The sequence below is a fragment of the Antechinus flavipes genome, chromosome 3 (assembly GCF_016432865.1).
Source record: "Antechinus flavipes isolate AdamAnt ecotype Samford, QLD, Australia chromosome 3, AdamAnt_v2, whole genome shotgun sequence".
NCBI classification, from domain to species: domain Eukaryota; kingdom Metazoa; phylum Chordata; class Mammalia; order Dasyuromorphia; family Dasyuridae; genus Antechinus; species Antechinus flavipes.
The window spans coordinates 68,866,429-68,887,841 of NC_067400.1; the positions used below are offsets into that span (position 1 = coordinate 68,866,429).

The 21,413-nt window shown below is 33.2% G+C and overlaps 1 protein-coding gene across 2 annotated transcripts in view; it reads left to right on the forward strand.

The window, feature by feature from the left end:
• The window catches only part of BARD1 (BRCA1 associated RING domain 1), a 126,209-nt gene extending 105,235 nt beyond the window's left edge, over positions 1-20,974 (forward strand). For both annotated transcript variants that reach the window (XM_051983611.1, XM_051983612.1), the window contains exons 10-11: positions 18,514-18,611; positions 19,790-20,974. In XM_051983611.1, the coding sequence (XP_051839571.1) occupies positions 18,514-18,611; positions 19,790-20,122 (431 nt within the window). In that variant the 3' untranslated portion in view covers positions 20,123-20,974. The remainder of the gene's footprint in view (positions 1-18,513; positions 18,612-19,789) is intronic.
• The last annotated feature ends 439 nt before the right edge of the window (positions 20,975-21,413 follow it).

The following is a 21,413-nucleotide window of genomic DNA, read 5'->3' on the forward strand; positions in this document are numbered from 1 at the left end:
TCATTCCTGGCTCTTCAATCTTTTTTATAATTTCTTTGATCAATAGAAATCCTAGCTCTTTGACTAAGGCTCTGTAAGTTCAGGAATTACTACCTCCTGAGGAAAATAAATTTTCTAAATTTGTTTTTAATAGTAATAATTATTACAGAGATTTTCCTTCTGTTACCTTGCATCTGTTCCCAACTGGGTCAGAGCTGAAAAAAGGTGTTTTTCTTATTCTTCATGACAGTCTTTTAAATATTTAAAAAAAACTATAATATTTCAAGTCTTCTCATACCTTAGTCTCCTTTTCTTTAACTTAGAAATCTACTGAATGCAACTGACTTCAGTTGATCTTAATTGATCCAAAAAGGACCAGATATGGTTATATTTTAGCCTTTTCTTTGAACTTTTAGTTGTTATGCAAAACAACTTATGTAGAGGCTTTGCCTCTTGGGGGGTCCCTGTTGAAATGTATTTAACCCTTCTTCCTCTCTCTCCTTCTCTTGGGCACTGCAGTACTTTAATGCTGCAGTGTCTCAAATTACAATTCTCTTGGCTTGATTAAAGATTCTAGTTCTTGCTGCTTTGGTCTTCATTTTTATTTCAGATTAACACATCCTAGTGGTAATATACTATCTTAGACCTATTCCTGTTTGTTCTTTGTAAAAGGCACTGCCACAAACACAAGTGCTTCAGATATAGGCTCAGAAAATCAGAATATGGTGGGATTGTGACCTTTCTTGTTTTGTATGCTATACTTATATTATTGCAACCTAATTTATCATTGACTGTGTGATGCTACTAAATATAAAGTCTTTTAAAAATTTTAATATCCTGACCTATCTAGCTTTGGCTCAGTAGTCCTTTATTTGTGTGGTTTGTTTTTTGAAGTCAGATTTGGTAAAAATGCAGATTTAAGTACCTCTGAAGCTTATGTTTATACCAGAATAAATATAATCAAAGTTAGAAAACAAGTCAGTATTAGAATAGCCACTAAAGAATAGATCATGTCTTGGTTCAATTGTTAGAAAAAGTTTGGAGTTACTAGAAAACTGTGACTATCTCGCTGTTGCCCTTTTTGTAGCCCAAAGGAATAAAGGTCTCATATATGTCAAGATATTCATAGGAATTTTTTTTTGTGTTAGCAAGGGAAAGCATACAGGTGCTCATTGATTGGGAAATGGTTAAATAAATTCTGATATGTGAATGTAGTAGAATATCATTATACTTGAAAAAAAAGTTCATGCCTGGAATTCAGATAAATGTGTGATATATGGTGCAAATTAACCAATACAGAATGAAATAAATAGAACCAGGAAAACATATTGAATTGTCTACTAAAAGAACGATAAGATGAACTTGAACATTGTGTGATTATAAGTCTCACTTGTAGAGAAGATGTAAGAAACTGCATTTATAATTAGGAAGCCAGGTAAAAGTGAAAGTCTAAACTTCTAATGATTGTAATGTGAGTGGAGGTTTTTGTAGAGCTGGAATTGCTAAGACTTGGCAGCTGATTAGGTAGGGGGCAGTGAGTGAAGATGCAAGGTTGACTTGTAGGTTGTAAATCTGGTAATTCAAAAAGGTGATGACAGTCCCCATGGAAATAAGAAAGTTAAAGGGACAGAATTGTAAGTAAAAATAATGAGTTCAGCTTTATCTATGTTGAGTTTAATGCTTCTGGAACATCACAGGGAGATGTCTAGGAAGTACTTAGTTTTACAGGGCTAATAGGATTCTGAAGAGACATATAGGCTGGATTTATGGGTTTTGGAATTTTCTGTCCAGATATGATAGCTGAATGCAAGGTACCTGAAGAGACTGGACAGAGCATAGATTAAGAAGGGAATATTGCCTAGTACAGCCCTCTGCTTTAGATTTCCACTTACAGGAATGATGTTTCTTCAGAGGAGACTGAGAAGGTATTGAGCAGGTAGAATAGAGAAGAGAATCATGAGAGAAGTATCACAAAAACTCAGGGATCTCATACACACCTACCATATCCAAGTTCTGGAATCAGATTAAAACATTTATCAAAATAAATAAAAATAAGTAGAGCAGAGAGAATGTTAATATTTAAGTTTCTAAATTTTATGGCTCACAGGGATCCTTATGTTCAACTTAGTGGGCCCTAATTTTTATTTGAATTTGATATTCAGTGATGTCAGTTTGGGACTGTAGCAGTCCCAAAAGCTGGGAGAAATCAGGAAGCGTGAGGAGTGAGGGAAAAAACCCCCAAACATTACATTTTTTAAAATGATAGGTTTTCATTTTCAAAATACATGCAAAGATAGTTTTTAGCATTTACCCTTGCCAAACCTTGTGTTCCAAATTTCTCTCCTCTCTTCTACCCACTCACTCCTAGACAGCAAGCAGTCCCAATATATGTTAAACATGTATAGTTCTTCTATACATATTTCCACATTTATCATTCTGCGTAAGAAAAATCAGATCCAAAAGGTGAAAATACTATGTTGTAATCCTCAGTTCCCATAGCCCTTTCTCTGTATATAAATGGCTTTCTCCATCACAACTCTATTGGAATTGGGCTGAATCCCTCATTGTTGAAAAAAGCCAGGTTCATCACAGCTGATTATCACATAATTTTGTTGTTGCTGTGTACATTGTTCACTTAGACCATTGGATTTAGCAACATGTATATTCTTGGTGACCTTAGAGTTAACGGTTTTGGTGGAGTAGTGGAGGTAGATAGAACAACATCTATCCTTGGATATTAGGCAGGTTTTTAATCTGAAAAGAAATCATTTTTGAGACTTCATTGGTCCAGGGGACTAAGACTCAGCCTGTTGATGACTTCCTGGCTGCTTCAGGACAAAAGCCCAATACACAAAAGAACGGTTCTCTGGCTTAGGACATACTTTTTTTGGGTAGTATTTTATTTTTTTCTAATTACTGTAAAGACAGTTTTTAACATTGATTTAAAAAAAAAAACTTTTCCCCCTCTATTCTCACCCTTCCCATGATGATAAGCAATTTGATATGTTAGCACACACTTTTTGACCTGAGTGCCATCATGGAAAATATGAAGGCAACAAAGCTGCTCCCAAGTGCACCAGTCTTGTGGCTTTGTTGAATATTCTTTCCACATTACTTACACCTTTATTTCTTAACTATTAAATGATCTGAGTGTGTCATTTTGTACTGAACCTGAATCACTTGAACCTAGTCTGAGGCAAACATGTTCCAGAATAAGAGAGAAACCAAATCATAAGTGAATGAAAGTTGAAAAAGTAAAATCAACCATTGTAGATAGATCTTTTCTTCTTCTGAATCCAACTAATACTAAAAAAAGAGAATATTTTCATATATGAAATAGAACAGAAAAAGGGAATTATATATGAAATCATGAGCTCTATTACATACCATTTACTTATTCATATGTTTATACATTTATATATGTATATGTATTGTGTATGATAAATTAAATATGCTCCTTAAAAAATTAGCTTATATTTTCTTCTGAACTTCTATCTCTTAAGAGTTTGACTTTGAAAGGGGGAGAGAGATAATTTAAAGGATAAGGTCAAGTGATTTTTTTTTTTTTTAAAGGATGATTTGGTTGCTATGAGCCAGTAGATAAGGAGGCCTTCTAAATTAATTGCAAAGATTTATGACATTAAAAATAGGTCTTGTGTCTGGGAAAATTTAATACAATAGGTTGCTCTTAGAGAGCCCCTAAATTGATTTAGATAGAGAGACATTCTAGTACTCATTTTTCTTGAATAGGACCTTTCAGTAGGACTAAATGGATCCTAAGAGAAAGTTCTTATACTGAAAATTCCCTGGAGTTGACTTTTTTCTTTTTTTGAATAAAATATTTCCTTTGGAACCAAATAAAACTTCCAATGATGTTGTTTTATTTTAAAATATTTGTTAGAAAATTCACTAGAATTGACATAGATACTATTTTTGTTTACTTATTTAGGAATACAAAGTAAGGACTCCATGGGAACTACGTGATATTTTATTTTAAATTTATTTGGCCTTAGATTATTCCCTTGAAAATTATTTTAATCCTGGTTTGGTGTCCGTAGAATATTGTGCTAGTAAGCTAAAGTGACACCAGATTTAAGATTTCTAAATGCAGAACAGTGATTTCTTTTTTGTTAAGAAAACAGTTATTAAGCCTCTTTTGTGGGCAGGGTACTGTAGTAAGCACTAGAAATTCAAAAACAAAAATGAAACAATCCTTTAAAGAGCTTATGCCCTTCTGGGAAAGATATAGCATGCACACAGAAAAGCAAATCTGGTGTATGGGAATGGATGCTAGACTTTGATGTTTATTAATAGAAGATCCCAGGTGAGGCAATTCTTTCTACCACTGCAGGTCAGCACAAATCTTAGAGAGTTGCCTAGAATAAGAAAAGATTGGATAAGTTGCTTTGCCATTTTGTGTCAGGAGCAAGATTAAAATGGCAAGTCTTCTTGACATTGAGACTGATTCTATATACACTGCCTCTCAAATACAATGTAAATGCAGTCATTGCAGAAATAAGAATTGGTCTTATTAGAACAACTTCCTGGAAGAAACCAGGGATCATTTAAAATGCAAAAATATGAGTCACCCATTATGCATTTGTAAATTTTCTTGCCTTTTATAAGTATGTCTTGAGTTCAAATACTGCTTCTGAAATGTGTGTGACTCACATCACCCAAATTCTCTCAAGATTGTAAGTTATAGATAGGGTATTTTTCTGTACCTTGGAGGGGGGTGGGGGTGGTTTCCTACATGTAGAAGATCCTTTTGTGGATAAAATTAGAAGTCAGCACCAAAAAGAGCCAACATTCACAAACACACATATATATGTATCTAAAGCAAGTGGTCAGTTATTGATGATTCATGACTATGCGTTTAGAAGTCATGATTTGTTTTTTAATCATGTTTGCCAAAGCAAGATCAATGTATATAAATAACAATTACTTGATTTATAAGGTTAAATTTTCTCATCGTTATATAAAATGGGCATGATAATAGTACCTTCCTTTACTGGGTTGTTACGAAGATCCAAATCACTTTATTTTAAGTGTTTTGCATGCCTTGAAGTGCTGTGCTATATAAATGTGATTTAAAATAACACACAAGTATGATGGCAGCCATCCCACTTTAACATCATTAGTCTACAGAAGAAGGAGAGATAAGTTAGGATATGTCTGCTCTTGACAGTAACCTGAAAACATCAGTATGCCAGAACTCACGTTATGATAGAGAACTTTAGAGATTCCAGCTTTGAATCAATACTGGCAATCATCAATTTGGAGCAACTAATGGTCTATATATAAGATTGACTTTGAGTGAATTAATTTGATTCCTTCTAGCCTATGATTCCCACCAAAATAGGAGCCTACAAATGCTACATAGCATCATTGGCTAGAATTAACTTCAAAAAGATCATCTTTCTTATTCTCTTGTAATATGACAGAACTATATTTATAGCATTCCATATAGATGCAAATCTGTCATCGATAAAATGATTTGAGTCTTATTAACTCATTTCTCTGTTATGAAACTCCTGTGCATTCCAGTAACTCCAGCATAGAATAATGGAGAGAATCTGAAAAACCCAAGATCAAAAATTACCTCTGATACTTAATTACTCTTTAAATTTATTTTTTTACCTGTAAAATTGGGATAAGAATACTTATCTCACATTGCTTGAGAGCTCAAATGTTGAGATCTGTAAACTTTTTTGCAAATTTTAAGATGTCGCATAACAATTGCTTATGGTTACTTTTTTTCCTTTTATTTATTCCAATTAATCTAGTTCTTTTCCTCACTAGAACTATAGAATTCATACACATTATTTTTTTACTAGATTGTTGGATCACAGTTTGAGAGGTAGAAATCTCTAATCCAGCTCTCATTTTCTGAAGCTTGAGATTAACCAATAACCTAATTAGAAGTTGACATAAAATTAGCATACAGCATTTTCAGGTCAGAGGCAGATCTAATGTAAATCTGTTATTCTCTTTCTTTAAAGAGTATAAGTTTATGTGGAATGGCTCAAGAAATGGTTGTATTTATACTCTTAATATGGATGAGGAAGAAATACTTTACATATTATACAAAGCCCCCAAATCCAAGTTAACAAGTTTGCACTTTTCCTCCTGTGTTTTATTCTTAAATTGAAGTAAGAATGCTATGACATTTTTAAAAGAGCACAATTCTAATTTTAACCAAATTTTTCTAGGTTGTCTGAAAAGACGAAAACAAAAATTGTTCATTAAACCTCAGTGTGATTAGACAGTCTTACTTTTTCAAAGCTTGGTATAGGTGGGTTATTGGACCATAAGATTATATTGGAAGGGGATGAGAACTCGTTTTTTAGATTTTATAGATGAAACAGCTGAGAATGAGCTTCCTTTACATGCATCTCCTCTCCCCAGACTCCCAAGACACATACATACCCCGCTAAAGGAAATTCTCATTCATTCTCATTCTCTTTCTGTCTCTGTCTCTGTGTCTCTCTTTCTCTTTTTCTCATAGTCAAGATAAAATATACAAATATTATAAACATAATAACCAAATGATACACAAGTAATACAAATTTGTTAGGACCTGAGATTTTACTGATATAGAGAGCTCCTCGTGTAGAAATCCCTTGCACTGGCAATTCACTTTTTCTAGTGTTCTAGTCTCAAAGTTGGGGGCAAGAACCTGATCCCCAAGAGTATGTAATTAAACAGTCATAGAGTGAGAAGACAAAGAACTCCTTCTAAGAGGTTTATTTGGTCACTTAGTCAGGGTCGCACAAATAGTAGATGCCAAAGGTAGGATTTGAACCCAGAGCTGCCTGATAGCATCCCATTTTCCCAAACTCCCTTTATTGATAAATAAGCCAAATCTCATTGTGAAAAATAACTATAAATTTTACAACAAATATCTGTGATATTTTGCTGAACACAACTTTAATAAATGATAGATGTGCTTATGTGAGAAAGATAAAAAAAAAGCTTAAACTTGAGTTGTTGATTTTAATGGAAAGAATAATTGATAAATTCATGCATTATCTTATTATCCAAAATGTTAATTACATAAGACTTTCTTACCCTAAACGAGGGTCATTGGTACTTGAATTTAACAGTTTTCATTTCATCAGTTTTGAGCACCTGATTTTTCATACCAATAGACTGGCCAAATATATTTTCATATAGTAATGGCCCTGGCTGTTAACTCCTAAAAAGGAAGGCTAAATAGAAACAGAGTCTTTAAATATCCTTTTGTTTTTCCTTTATTTCAGACATGTTTCTGAGTTTAATTTTAAATAAATGCATGCATCTATTTCTTAAAAGTGTCCCTTCAAAAATATTCTTTTCCATTCATTAATAAGGGGTAAATTTATTGAGAGTTTGAGTCTCATTAATATTAATAATTTGTGTTTAGCTGGACTTTATAATTAATCATGTTTGTGTTAAAATTTGGCAGCTTGCTTCGTAATAAAATGCAGTTTGCTTATCAATATGCATTAAACTGAAATATATTAAATGTATTCTATTGTGTAGGGAAAGAAGTTTTCAATACGCATAGATTAGTAATTAGAATTTTGGCTTAAAAAGTGAAGGAAGGGTACATGAACATTAAATGGGGTTTACATTCAATCATAAAACCTAATAGCCTATGACAATATTATTTTAATCATTTTCTGTGGTCTGTAAATCCTAAATACAAGAAAAGATATCATGGATGGACCATTAGCTTTGATTTTATATTTTCAGTTATTGTTTTGATTTTCATTTACTCTCAACTATGGAATTTTGTGATGCTTGACTGATTTCTTTACCCTTTTATCTCCTCCCCACCCCCATTATTTAAAATTGTAAAACTGAATGGTTAGTTTTCCATTATTCCTGCATTTCTTTGTAATTTGATTATGTCAAAATCTGGTGTTTCCATGTGTCGGGGACCATTGTTCATTTTGGAGGAGGGTTGAACCACTAGTATAAAAGACATAATATAATATTATATGTATAAAGTCTTTTGGCTTCTACCATAGAAATGCCTACAAGCATTCCAAATTTGGTTTGATTAGGAAATTGAGTTTTAGAGTGGAATGATATGTATTTCAGATGCATTTCTCTCCCAATTCTGCCCCAAGCTTGATTTGTATGGCTGCTTTTCAGGTAACCAGCACAGTCTTGTGATAGATAATTTTGAGGAATTTATAAAGAATTCTGGCTACTCTTACATTTGGCAAAACAGATATCTTTTATTCTTTTTCCAATTTTTCAGTTTAGATATTAACTATAAAGTTTTTTATGTGGCGACCCAGAGCAGATATTTCATTCTGTCTTCTTCATGTAGTATATTTATATTGCACATACCATAGAATTCATGTATTTTTGTCTTTCTCTTTCTGTGTTATGCTCTTCTTACTTTGAGACTTCTTAACCATATAAGAAGTAGAAGTAAACAGTAAAATAGATGAATTTTTGGTTATATGAAATATATTTTGAGATATTATAAGATATTTTTGATTATATGAAATGCATCTTGAGATATTGTAAGATTTTTAATATGTACAATGGGAAACTTAGATTATCAGCGCAACTTGGATAAGAAAGAAAGCAGTTAGTGAAGGGAAAACTTTTGTATCAAATGATAAATGTGTGATATCCAAAGTTATATAAGGAACTAACATAAATATATGAAACCAAGAAACATTCCCCATTGGATAACTGGCTAAAGAATTTCAATATGCAGTTTTCAAAGAAGACTTGCTAACTCTAAATATAAAAATTTCCCCAAATAATTGTTATTAGAGAAGTTTTAGTTAAAAACAAACCTGAGTTTTGAAACCTTTTTATCTAGCAAATTGGCAAAAATGAAGAAATATAGGAGTAGTCATTTATAGGAGATGTTGAAAGATAAGTACACATTTAATACATTGTTGAGGGAACTATGAATTGGTTAAACCAATTGTCTGAAATAATTTGGAATTATGCTAAGAAAATAATTAGAATATTCATTGTTTTGAGCCAGAAATCTCACTTCTTAGAATGTACTCGAAGGAGATCAAAGATAGAAAGTTTATTTTCATATTCGCCAAAATGTTCATATCAGAAACAAAGTATAATGTTTTTCAATTGACAAAGGGCTAAACAAATACTGATATGTGAATATAATGGAATATTACTTGGGTATAAGAAAGAATGCATATGAAGAATTCAAAGGGCTAAGGAAAGACAAATAAAATGAGGTAAGCAGGACAAGAAAGTAGTATGCACTTTGATCACAATGTAAATGAAAAGAACAAAAACTCTTAGAGCTGGACATTGTAATTAGAGTCACCAAGCTTATTTTCTCCACTGTGTCTCCCTTATCTCTCAACCCCCTAAAAAAAGAGATGAGAAAATTTGGCTCCATCTCTCTTTCATTGGACACATGGGAGTCTGTGGATTCAAGTTTTGTCCTATCTCCATCTCATAAATCAGAAAACAGGTCCAAAGATAAATTACTTGCCCCAAATTATACAATTAATAAATGGCAGTGAATGGGTGTTGGGACCCTCCAGTGTGTTTTTTTCTATACTTTCCTCCTTTCTTAAGCTCCAAATGGTAAAAGCTAATTTTAAAAAAGTTGCTGTGGTCCTTGTATCCGTCTTAGATTAGTATGCAAAGACAATTGTCATCACTGATGTGGGTAGGGATGAATTAATGACTTTGAATTAAGCAGTGCTTGGGGAATTGTGTGACTTACCTAAAAAGTGTTGTGATCAAGGGAAAGGGAAGCCTGACATGAAAGGGGGTAGACATGATCAAGAATACATCTGGGCTAAAAGACACTCTCAGTTTTAATAGGGTAGGTAGGTCATCTCTGTTTTTCTGAAAAATGACAGCTTCTGTCAGCGTCTTAACTTTTAATGGAAAATTTGAAAAATAAATAGGCTAAGATAAAAAATGCATTTTTAGAAAGACACCGACCCTCTTGAAAATGTGCATTTGGCAAATTCCAAAGCCTGTTGTTCCTTCCTGAGCAGTGGAGCTTGTTCCTGTAAAACCTCTTATTTAGAAAGTATTGACCAGTGACGCCAGGTAATTTGCAAAGGCAATTACAGCATATGCCATTGTATTTTGTGCATCTTTGGAAAAAAGGGTCAAGTTGGTCCACTCAGTGAATGAGCTTAGCAGGAGATGAAGGTATACTTTGTTTCACTGAAGTATAGTTTGGGAGAGGAAATAATATTCCAGCAAAATAAATAAATAAACCAAAAGCATTTATCTCAGCTACTGGGAATTAAAAAAAAATAAAATAAAAAACAAAGCCAGTCAAGCTTTCATTTTATTTTGTGATTGAGATAAGTAGAGAAAAATTAAGGAGAAAAGCTAGACTTCCAGAGAACTTTAAATGATGTGATTTAATGATGTACATATGAAAATTCTACAACTATATTCAAAGAGAAAATATTAGTGTCTTGTTTATATTTCAATATTTTTTCTTTTGAATGATAAAACCATTTTGCTAATTATATGAATATGATAATATAAAAAAAGCTTTAAGTTGAATTTTTAAAAATTATCTCATTTTTAGAATCTGTTAAAAAGAAGGTAAATTCTAGTTGGGAGAACATAAGTTTGGATATGATATGCTTGAGAGAAATACTCTTTTTACAGCCAACATAGTATGTTCCCAAAGAATATGTCAGAAGAATTACAGCTGTCTGTACATTTAATGTTTTGACCTCATAACAAATACGGAAAGTCATTCTTTTTCCATTGAATTTATTAAAATGTCTCTTTTTCACTCTTCTTCAATCATCAATTCCTATTGCTAACAATTAGTTTGTGAACTTCTTGAGGGCAGGGATTGATTTTGTCCTTTTGTATCCCCACAACTTGCACAGTGCCTGACCTATGTAGATATTTAACAGATATTTAGCAGTTGATTGTGGATCCATAGCTAGTTAATACATTTTCTGCTGCACTTTGAGATATCATTTGATTTCTTTCTCATCTTAGATTATTGACTAACCATTCTAGACCAAAAATTAATATATCCTTCCCAACTCCTTGCTTTCTAAGATTATTTTTAAAATGTTCTCAAAAACCTTTTTTTTTTTTTTTATTTTTTAAAGTATATTTTTTATTAATGATAGATAAGTTTGTAGAGGAAAATGTTAACAGAAAATGTGGTTGCTGCCAGGAGACATTCTCAGTGATTCAGTAAAAATCCAATGCATTAGACTGCCACTGGCTCATTAAATGATTAACATTAATGCACACAGTTACTGAGAGTCCTAGCCATTATTGATGATAGATGTCAACATATCAACCCTAACTGTGGTCAGTATGCCAAAGGTACCCCACCTTTGTTTTTCTACCAGTTCATTCTATAATTAATACTATTTTCTTTTTAAAATATATATGTTCTAACCTATATTGGATTACTTGCTGCCTAAAAAAGGAAGGAGGTGAGAAGGGCGGGAGAAAAATTTGGAACACAAGTTTTTGCAAGAATGGTTGTCGAAAGCTATTTGCTTTGTATATTTGTATATATATTGCATGTATTTTGAAAAATAAAAATGCTATTACTATTTTTAAAAAGCTGTTAAAAATAAATTAATAAATTTGTTCTTTGTCAAAGAAAGGCGATATATGGAGGTATTTGAAGAGTTGGAACCATAGGCCTCCTAAAATTTGTTCAGGAGCAGGAGGCCATTAATACTGTTAGAGTTTTTCATAAGATATTTTGCACTTTAGTCAACATTTTAATTTTATTATTTTGTGAGTAATCTGGAATTTTGTTTCTAAGATTATTAGTTTCATCTTAAAATTATTTTTTCTCAACATATTTGTGTGTGTATTTCCTTTGTTTTATTTTTTAAGATTTTTTTTTGTCTATGTATTATAGGAAGAACATAGAGAGTTCAAATCCTCCTTCTCTCTCCTCCCCTACTTTTGACCTGTGTGACTTTGAGCAATTTGTTTCATTTGTAGGAAGAAGTTTCCTGGGCTTGATGGTGGTAGCTACAATCTCCTTTGATTCTCATATTATGAACCTATTCTTTCATATGATTTTATGAATGTAGGATCCATTAATTCTTTTTATCCTGAGCTAGAGTGGACATAAAAGAAGAGTCACTTAGGAAATTCAGCTTACCAAACTTGACTAAACAGCTACTAAAGTTTGTGAAATCAGAAATCCTTTGTTATAAGAAGAAAGAAAAAAAGAATGTTCTAAGTTAAATAGATATTCCTTAGCTTCCTCCTCAACTTATGAGTATCCGCTATCTTTTCCCCAAAGTGGGGAATATCCACTCTCTTGACACCATTTGTTTATTACAGGAAAATAATGTGCAGGTGTTGAAATTTTCTATGACATCTCTGTTGGATTCCTAATTTGGCAGAACCAAGTAAAAAGCCACTTGAGAAAGCTTTAAACTTTTTGAAAAGTTCAGTTAATGTTCCTTAGCCTCCAAACTGATAAAGCAGTTGTATTGTATTCCCAAGGGTCATCCACTGGTAAAAGGGAGTGCTCCTGTTCTCAGTAATTGGGGGCCAGGATAGGAATGTCTATAAAGCTGAACAGAACTGTAATCAGTGCACTTCCTGCTTCTTTTCCATTTTTTCACATAGACAGAAAATGCAGATAAATGAATGTGGTTATGTATTTCTGTACCCTAAATTATTTGCCCTTCCATTCCCTTTATTTGGAAATTAGAATAATTATTATAATTTAATTTTTAAAATTATGGGGAATTTTATCTTTAGGGAACTGGCTGTACTGATAAGGTTAAGAATTCCTGACTTAGATTTTATAATTAGATGTTTAGGTACAAATGTATACTATCTGTGAATGCAACATAGAGCCCAAACTCAGCAGTAACAAAATTACAATATTTATGAAAATTGGTTTGAAGAAAGGATTTGCTTCAGGGGGAATAGAAATAAATAGAATAAAATAAATAGAAAATAAATAGAAAATAAATAGAAATAAATAAATAGAAAAAATATATATATTTCAACCAGTCTTTAATGTCCTTAATTGATAAATTTTTTTTTAAGGAGTCAATCCTGATTGAATCAGTTTTGTAATTCAAAGAATGTATACTCAGAAAAAGGACTTATGGGGGAAAAAAGACATGGTCCATATTAACTTTTATAGCTCCATTATCACATTGATGTATAAATATCAGAAATGCAAAAATCACCTTTAGTATCCAAAACCCAATTTATCTTCTACTTGTACTAATACTAAAGGATGTCAACTTATTTGCCAGTTTTTAGAATAAATACAAGGGAATTTTGATCCAGAATTTTTTCCAGCTATTTATTTTTGTCTGAAAAAAAAAATTGTTCAGTTTATTTTAAAATATTTTTTCTGGGGTTTAATGATGCTATGTGTTTTGTATATCACAGTAATTTCCTAATAAACTCTCATTTTTCCCTTATTCTAAAGAAAAAATTGGTCAAAACTAACTATCAAGTGATTATACAACACTTTAATCACCTTTTTCTTAGGAGAAGACAAGTAGGTCACTTGCTATCTGGAATCAAAATTGATCAATGGATTAACTTCAATTGTCATTACTTTTACTGATATTTTCCTTTACATTATTCTAGTTAAATTATATATCTTTTTTTCCTGGCTCTACTATCTCTATTCACATCAGTGTTTTCCTGAATTTATTATAATTGTTGCTTGTGATCTATTAAGCATGTCTCATAATTTGTATAGCCACTCCCTCATTGATAAATGTATAACTTGTTGGTTGTTTGTTTTTCTTTCCCCTTCAGTATTTTACTTTTACAAAAAAGTGTGGCATTCAATATCTTGATATCTCCTTTTGGTGGATAAATGGCTCTTGTCTATCATTGACCTTCTTGGACCTTCCATATAGTAATTTTTTTGGTTTAATTTCCATATTTTATAAAATGTTAGATCACTTCACAGTACCATCAGCTTAATAATATTATGTTTGCCTTCTCATAAACCCAATATTGTCAATTTCATTGGTGAGATGATACCACGTCATTATTTTCATGTATTATCTTAAACATATTTATCTTCTTCTTAGTGATTTGGAACATTAGGTTGCATATCTTGAAAACTTCATCTTGAGCCCCTTTCTAAAATAAATGTATCTTAATTGTATATTTGTGTTTATTTCCTACATTACTCAAATGGAAAGCTTTAATTAGAGATGTTTAATACCAAAGAGAGAGGCCTGATCTGTATCCAGGATGCCTTTTCTGATTTTTCTTCTGATCTCCAAATAAAATATTTATTTTTATTTTACATATACTTATTTATGTACATACTGTCTCCCCTGATAGAATGTGTAATTTCTTTAAGGGCATTGATTGTTTCATATTTGCCTATTTCTCCAGTGACTGCTACATAATAGATCCCTCAATACATTTGTGCTATTGATGTTTTGATGAAAATTAGAAATCTTAAATGATAGTATTGTCCTTTTAGGACAAGTCTAAATTTGAGTTTCTACCATCTCAAAAAATGAGCTTCTAAACCTACTCTCATAGCTATTGGGCTACTTAAGGAAACCCCCACATTATTTCTTTATGTATGTATATTTACATATAGATTTAGATATATATATGCAAACTCATGTATATTATTATTTCTCTACACATATATGTATGTATATATGTTCATATGCACATAGGATATATGTGGGTACACATATACATATATGCGTACAATTTTCTTTTATTCCTAACTCAACAAATACCAACAAATGTGAACAGTTCATATACAGAAAAGAGAATTTAAAACTTTTAATCTTTATTATGTACAGCTGTTTTTAAAGTATATGCTAAATTTAGCACATTAATCTAAAACTGTCCCATTTGTCTGTTTCCCTTTGAACCAATTTCTATTCTTTCCTGTTCACTTTTAAAATGTTTTATTGATCTTTTTTGTCAGTATCTCTATCATCGAGCTTTCCTGCTTTCCCCATTTTCCTTTCTCTAAACGTATTTAAAAAACAACAACAGTAACAACCACTATTCTTCAGTCCAGGTAAGAAAGCCTAGCAAATCTATAGTCTCAAAGTATAAGTCTCTTTCTTCTAATCCATTGCTCTAAAGTGGTGGAAAGCTTGCTTCATCATCAGTCCTTTAGAATCACAGTTGCTCTTTACATTGATCAATATTCTTAAGTACTTCAGAATTTTTATTTACAGTTATAAAGTTACCATCTTCTCCTGGTTCTGATCCGAAATTATTTTTGGCCAATAATATTCCATTATGTTCACATGCCACGCAATGGAATGGCATCCCTTTAGTTCCTAGTTCTTTGATACAGCAACAACAACGCTGATATTTTTGTGTATATGGGTCATTTCCCTTTTTCCTGTGATCTCCATGTGTACAGTTATTAGTGTTAGAGATGTCAGAAATCACCTTTATTAGTGTGATCATGGTGAAGTAGGAATTGAAGCAACACTGTATTTATGATCTTGAAGAGTCTGAAAATTGAAAACTGGAAACTTTGTTTTTTCTGTCTTAGTGACAGGGAATTTCTTTGCAATGAACTATCTATGTAGCCTATACTCAATGCAGAATAGATTCAATCCTGGTTGTGAGATATGTTTGATTCTAAAAGCACTCTTTTTGGGGAGTAGAATAGTTCTTTCTTTGCCAAAGGGGCTTCCTTCTCATGATGGGTCAGGCAGCTTATATTCTACCATCTGGAGACTCTCTTCTCCCTAGTGAGCACCTCAGCCATGACTGCAGTACCTCCATCTAATAATTTTCCACAGCTGGTTCACAAGACAAAGTCTTGCCAAATGATTCACAGATGACAGTTTCATCTTGCCAACATAGATGACAAAGTCATAAATTATTTCTTAGAATCTGTGTTGTCTTTGTTGGAGCATTTCTGGGGTAATAGGAATTGTTTTCCTTTCCTTGCATGGCTCTCCATGACCCAGGTCTTGCTGAAAGGTTTGAATATGGCCAGATTTAGGCTAAATTAGGATTCAGTTTCATAGGTATTTTTGACTACAGGTCATTTTCAGTCAAATAAACAACATAGCCAATTCTTTCCATACTGTAAATCAATTGATAACCAGTATATAATTCTAATTCTCTTCCAAAAAAAGTTAATATCTTTAGCTATGAGTTTTATTCTGATTAAGTTTAATGTTACTGTAACTTCAGATGTGAGTTATGTAGCTCATGTTATGTTATGTTGGATTCATGATTTATGTTTTGATTTCCAAAAATAGATTAAAATAAAAAAAAATCATACTCTAAAGTTCCATCACAAGCATCTATGTAATTATCTGGTCAAATTTTATATATAGGCCTATAAATCTAAATATTTGAAGCAAATATTAAAACTCAGTCATCTAAATATTAATTGAGATATTTAAATTAAATCGGTGTTTTAAAAAACAAATGAATGTCAAATCATATTCTCTTTTCTTGCTTCCTTTAAATCAATCATTGAGCATCTGTTAAGTGCTTAATTATATATACCAGACACTGAGCTTATTGCTACTACAGAAGCCAGGACACCTGAGTTATAGTCCTGTTTTACTAATATCATCAATGGGACCTTGATCAAGTCACATAATCTTCATATGTAAAATTGAGAGCATTGGAGTAATTGCTGCTTTCTAGTTTCAAGAGTCTGTCTGATATTTAAGCCAATGAAACCTTAGTTTCTTCATATGTGAACTTGAAAGCTTTGGATTAATGGTCTTTGGGACTTTTCATTTTTAAGAGTATAACGTCACAAGTTTGCATTCTCTTAAGAAATATCTCTCACCCAATGTTAAAGATTGATAGGAGGTGATGTATTCAATCTTTCTTTGCCCAACTCTTTCCCCTTACTCCCCAGTCCTGGTGATTGACCACAAGCCATCTGATTTGACCCCTCACTGTACCTCCAGAATGCACCATGTGAATCCCCACAATGCTTCCTGGTGGGTGCTGGTAGACAGCCCTGCATTTGAAATCTGGCACCGCTTGGTCTAAGCTGTAGAATGCCACATTTCAGCCACGGAGCTCTGCCAGACCCAGTTTGGTGCCAGCAAATAGCATGCAAGCGGGGAACCCCCTGCCCACTGCCAGGTCCTGGAGTGTTGCTAATAATGCCCCGGCTGCCGTTCTTTCTGTCCTCTGCTTCTTAGCTGGTAAATAGGAGCTCACATCTAAGCCAAGAGTAAAACATGATTAGCTTGTGGTTTGTTTTTAACCTTTTAAGAAGGAATTTCTTTGTGTTTGGCAAATTGGACAATTGTTGAAAATTTTATAGTGAGAAGTGACCTCTTTGGTTATTTAGTCTAACCTGTACATTTAAAAAAATCATTTTGATTAGAATGTATGCTTCTTGAGATTGGGAAATGTTTTTTCTCCCCGTTACTTAGAGCAGTGTTGAGCACACAAATAAGCAATAAATAAAGAATTGTTGATTGATTGGCCCCCTATAACATACCTATTAAGTGGTTATCCAGCTTACAGGTTTATGTGAGGGAAAAGAAGAGGAAGTTAATTACAAAAACCCATGGAGGGAACATGGATTACTGTGTGTGAGAAACGGAGAAAAGACCAATTTATATGAAAGTCTTGCTGATTACACAGGGAATATGAACCGGGAAGGAGCAGTCAGATGGTAGGCAGAGAACCAAGAGAGTATTGTAACAAAAACCCAGAAAAGGATAGAGTACTCAGGAGCAGAGGGTTGTCCACAGTATCTAGGTTAAGGATGAAAACAAAGGAAAAAAAAAAACATCAAAATTATTTGCACATTATTCTTCCTTTAGAGTGGAAACTCCTTGAGAGCCAGAGTTGCCAATCCTTGTATTCTAAGGGCTTAGCACAATGCTCTGCACTATTAACAAATGCTTGTTTTGATTTGATTATCAGATTTAACAGTAAAGAGAGAGCAATTTCAGTTGTGCAGTGAGGTTGAAAACCAGATTACAAAGGGATATGTGAGTGGGAGGAGAGGTAGAAATGAGTGCAAATTTCTTTTTTTTTTTTTTTTTTTTTACCCCTAAGAGTTTGATAAAGAAATGAGATATAGTACATTATCTTGAGGGGATGGTAAGGTCTAGTGAAGATTTTCCAAGGATGAAAAGACTTTGGTGTGTTTGAGGGCAGTGGTGAAGCCAGGAGCCAGAAAGTATGTTGAAAAGGGGGTTAAGAGGCCAGGCTAGAAAGGTAGGTTGAATACTGTAAAATTATTGTCTTTTATGATTCTGTGTGTGTGTGTGTGTGTGTGTGTGTGTGTGTGTGTGTGTGTGTGTGAGATTTAAAAGAATATTGTGATTTAATTACTTTAGAAAGAAACCCAATTTCATTGTTTTCCTGTTCTTGAAAAGAAATTTAAGCCAAGAAAATTGCTTTTCTCTCAGATCTACTTTTTTAAATACTTAAGATTTCTGTTTCTAGTGTGACAACAAACTAATAATATTGCTGTAAAGAATAAATATATTGACTCCCCAAACAGTTATGTGATTTCTGTCAAACATCTGTGGTAAAGGCATACTGCACAGCTGATATGCTTGTTATTTTTTTTTAATCCTTCTCTTATCTTTCCAGGGGTAAAAGCCTGTCTAGAAAGCAGAATGTGTGAACCAGAGGAAAAGTATGAAATGCCTGGTGGTCCGCAGAGAAGCAGGCTCAACAGAGAACAGCTGGTATTTTCCTTCTCATAGATTTCCTCATTGTTTTTGTTCTGATGATGGTGTATATCATCATCATCGCTTAGTATTACCGTCACTGCTGCCATGAAAAATGGCCCTTGCCCTTTCTTCAAGTAGAGTCTACTGATTAAAATTTTAATTGTGCTTATTTCAAGCACTTGATTCTGAAAGATGGTCACGACGTGCAGTAAAATCCAAAAAGGTAATAATTTCATACTGTTAATGGATTTCTGGCATCTCGAATATTCCCATAAACCTTTCAGAATCTGAGGTAAGTCTCAAATTCAGGAAATAGCTCAAAAGAAGACTTACAGCTGCTGCTTGGATTTAACTGCCATATGTCTTCTTTGCCACATGTCCCTATTTAATAGGCAATCTGAAGTTCCATTGTCCGTTTGGTTTTTATGTCTGTTGGAAAATTACAAGGGGCCAACTACTGAAAAATTCTTTAATATAGAGAGAAGGTAACATAAGATGGAAACACGAGGGGGCTTTTTTGTGAGCAAGTAACATTTGACAGTCTACTGAATTCTAGTTCTCAGAACCCTCACTAGCCTTGGTCCCCATAACCTAGAAGTCCTGCTTGTTTTAGTTCCCATTAAGAGTAACTCTACATCCCTAGAGGCCCCTTTTTCGACTGTAGCCCTAGAAAATGTGGAGTGAAGGATATTTGGATTTGTTCAGGTAGGAGGAGAGTTTCCCACTGTGTTCTATCCTAATCATTTCTAGTAGTACCAAACAAAGCTCTGCAATCAACATTTCTGAATCCAAAGGAGTGAATTGGGGTTCCATCAGATAGATCCAGTCCATCCAGACAGAGAAGTATGATAAATAGAAGGGAGGTGTTTTTGTATTGTTTTGTTTTGTTATATTTGCAAAACCTGCCTAAGGGTAAGGAATTATGGATGAGATCCAAAAATATGAATTGGGTTAGTAAATTAGCCAATTTACTAAAATATTGGAGGTTAATTCTGCAAATGAACATTATTTATATATACATGCATTTTTCCTCAATCAGTAGTTGGTTGATTTGAGATATCATTTTGTCTGTCTCCATTGATTTCCTCTCTGAGGCTAATTTTTCTTTTATTCCCCTCATTCGCTTAAAGCACATGACTTTTTCTTTGTGTGTTAGTTTCCCATTAACAGATTTTCTCTTCGTTTTCTTTCAGCTGCCAAAGTTATTTGATGGCTGTTATTTCTATTTTGAGGGAACTTTCAAGCATCATTCCAAGGATGAGCTTATTAAACTGGCCAAAGCTTCTGGAGGACAGATCCTCAATAGAAAGCCAAAACCAGACAGTGACGTGACTCAGACAATCAACACGGTGTCGTACCACGCCGGGCCCGACTCTGATCAGCGATTTTGCACACAGTACATCATCTATGATGCTTTCTCTAATTATTGCCCACAGAGGATTCGTCAGGGCAAAGTCTGGATGGCTCCCTCCAACTGGTTTATAGACTGTTTGATTTCATTTCAGGTGCTCCCTGTTACCAAATGAAAGCTACCCCCTCCTCCAGATGAGCCATTGGGACAGAAACATGGCGACCGTGCTTAGCTTTGTTGACCAGTCACATTATACAAAAGTTGGCGCCATTCAAGATTTTTCTGAGTTGAACTTTAAAACTCTATTTTGTTTTTACTTATAGGTGAACATTAGAATTCAGTCCATGTTTCCCATTTAGATACTGTGACTGCTTTGCTGTTTCTTTAAGAGACCTTTGGTTTGATATTCATTATGTCTTTCTACTAAAATCATCAGCTTTTGGAGATCAATGAGAGTATATCTGAATCATTGGCGAGATATGCAAGTTGTATCATTACTGTCAAGCCACTTGATAGGCTTTGATGAAAAGCCCACACCTGCCATAATGAGTACTTACTATTATAGAGGAGGCAGGGATTTTTGTGAAAAGAGTTATTCTGGAAATGCTTGAATGAAAATGCAAAGAAAGTACATATTTGATCCAACTAATCACAGATTTTAAATGCTTGACTATTTCTTCTCTTGTGTCTGTATTGAACTTCTGTGTGTTCCTGCCTTTAAATTTGTTATTATTTACTTGGTTGTCTTTCTTCAGGATTTTGCAATTGGGGGGAAAAAATCATGATACTAAAAAGCAGTTATTTGTGTGCTTGTGGGTTGAGAAAATCAACAGTGAGAGATACCCTTTTATGTAATGGTTCATTATTAATTATTACGTTATGAAATTATTTTGTATATCTGAAATACATGTCATAATAACAGTTGGTGAGTCTCGTTTCAATATCAATGTTAATTTTTTGTCAGGTCTTAAATAGTGGTCGTGTCATTTAAAGATGATTTTATGTAATAAACAGATTTGGGATTCCATCTTTTCCTATTTGGTTATACAAGTTATTATAAAATAAGGTGTTTTTTTTAAATTAAGAATATATTTTATGAACTATGTACATTATTTAATTCACAAGCTCATAGGATTTATAATCAGAAGGAATCTTAAAGGGGGCTCTATATATGATTTGGAAAAGCCTATGATCTCATTGTCAGAATAATATGTTCAAATGCATAAAAAGAATTACAAAGGAAACCACTGAAATACTTATCAAAATATTAGGAGGAGAAAATCAGGTTCAAGGACTCCAGATTAAAAACTGACCCTAGTCTAATCACCTTTTTGATAGATGTGCAAACCAGGTTCAGAATTAAATGAACCAAGCCACAAATACTAAATAGCAGAGCCAAAGTCAGATCTTCTGACTCTAGCTAGGGAAGAACATTAGTATCATTTGCAAAATGAGGGGTTTCCAAG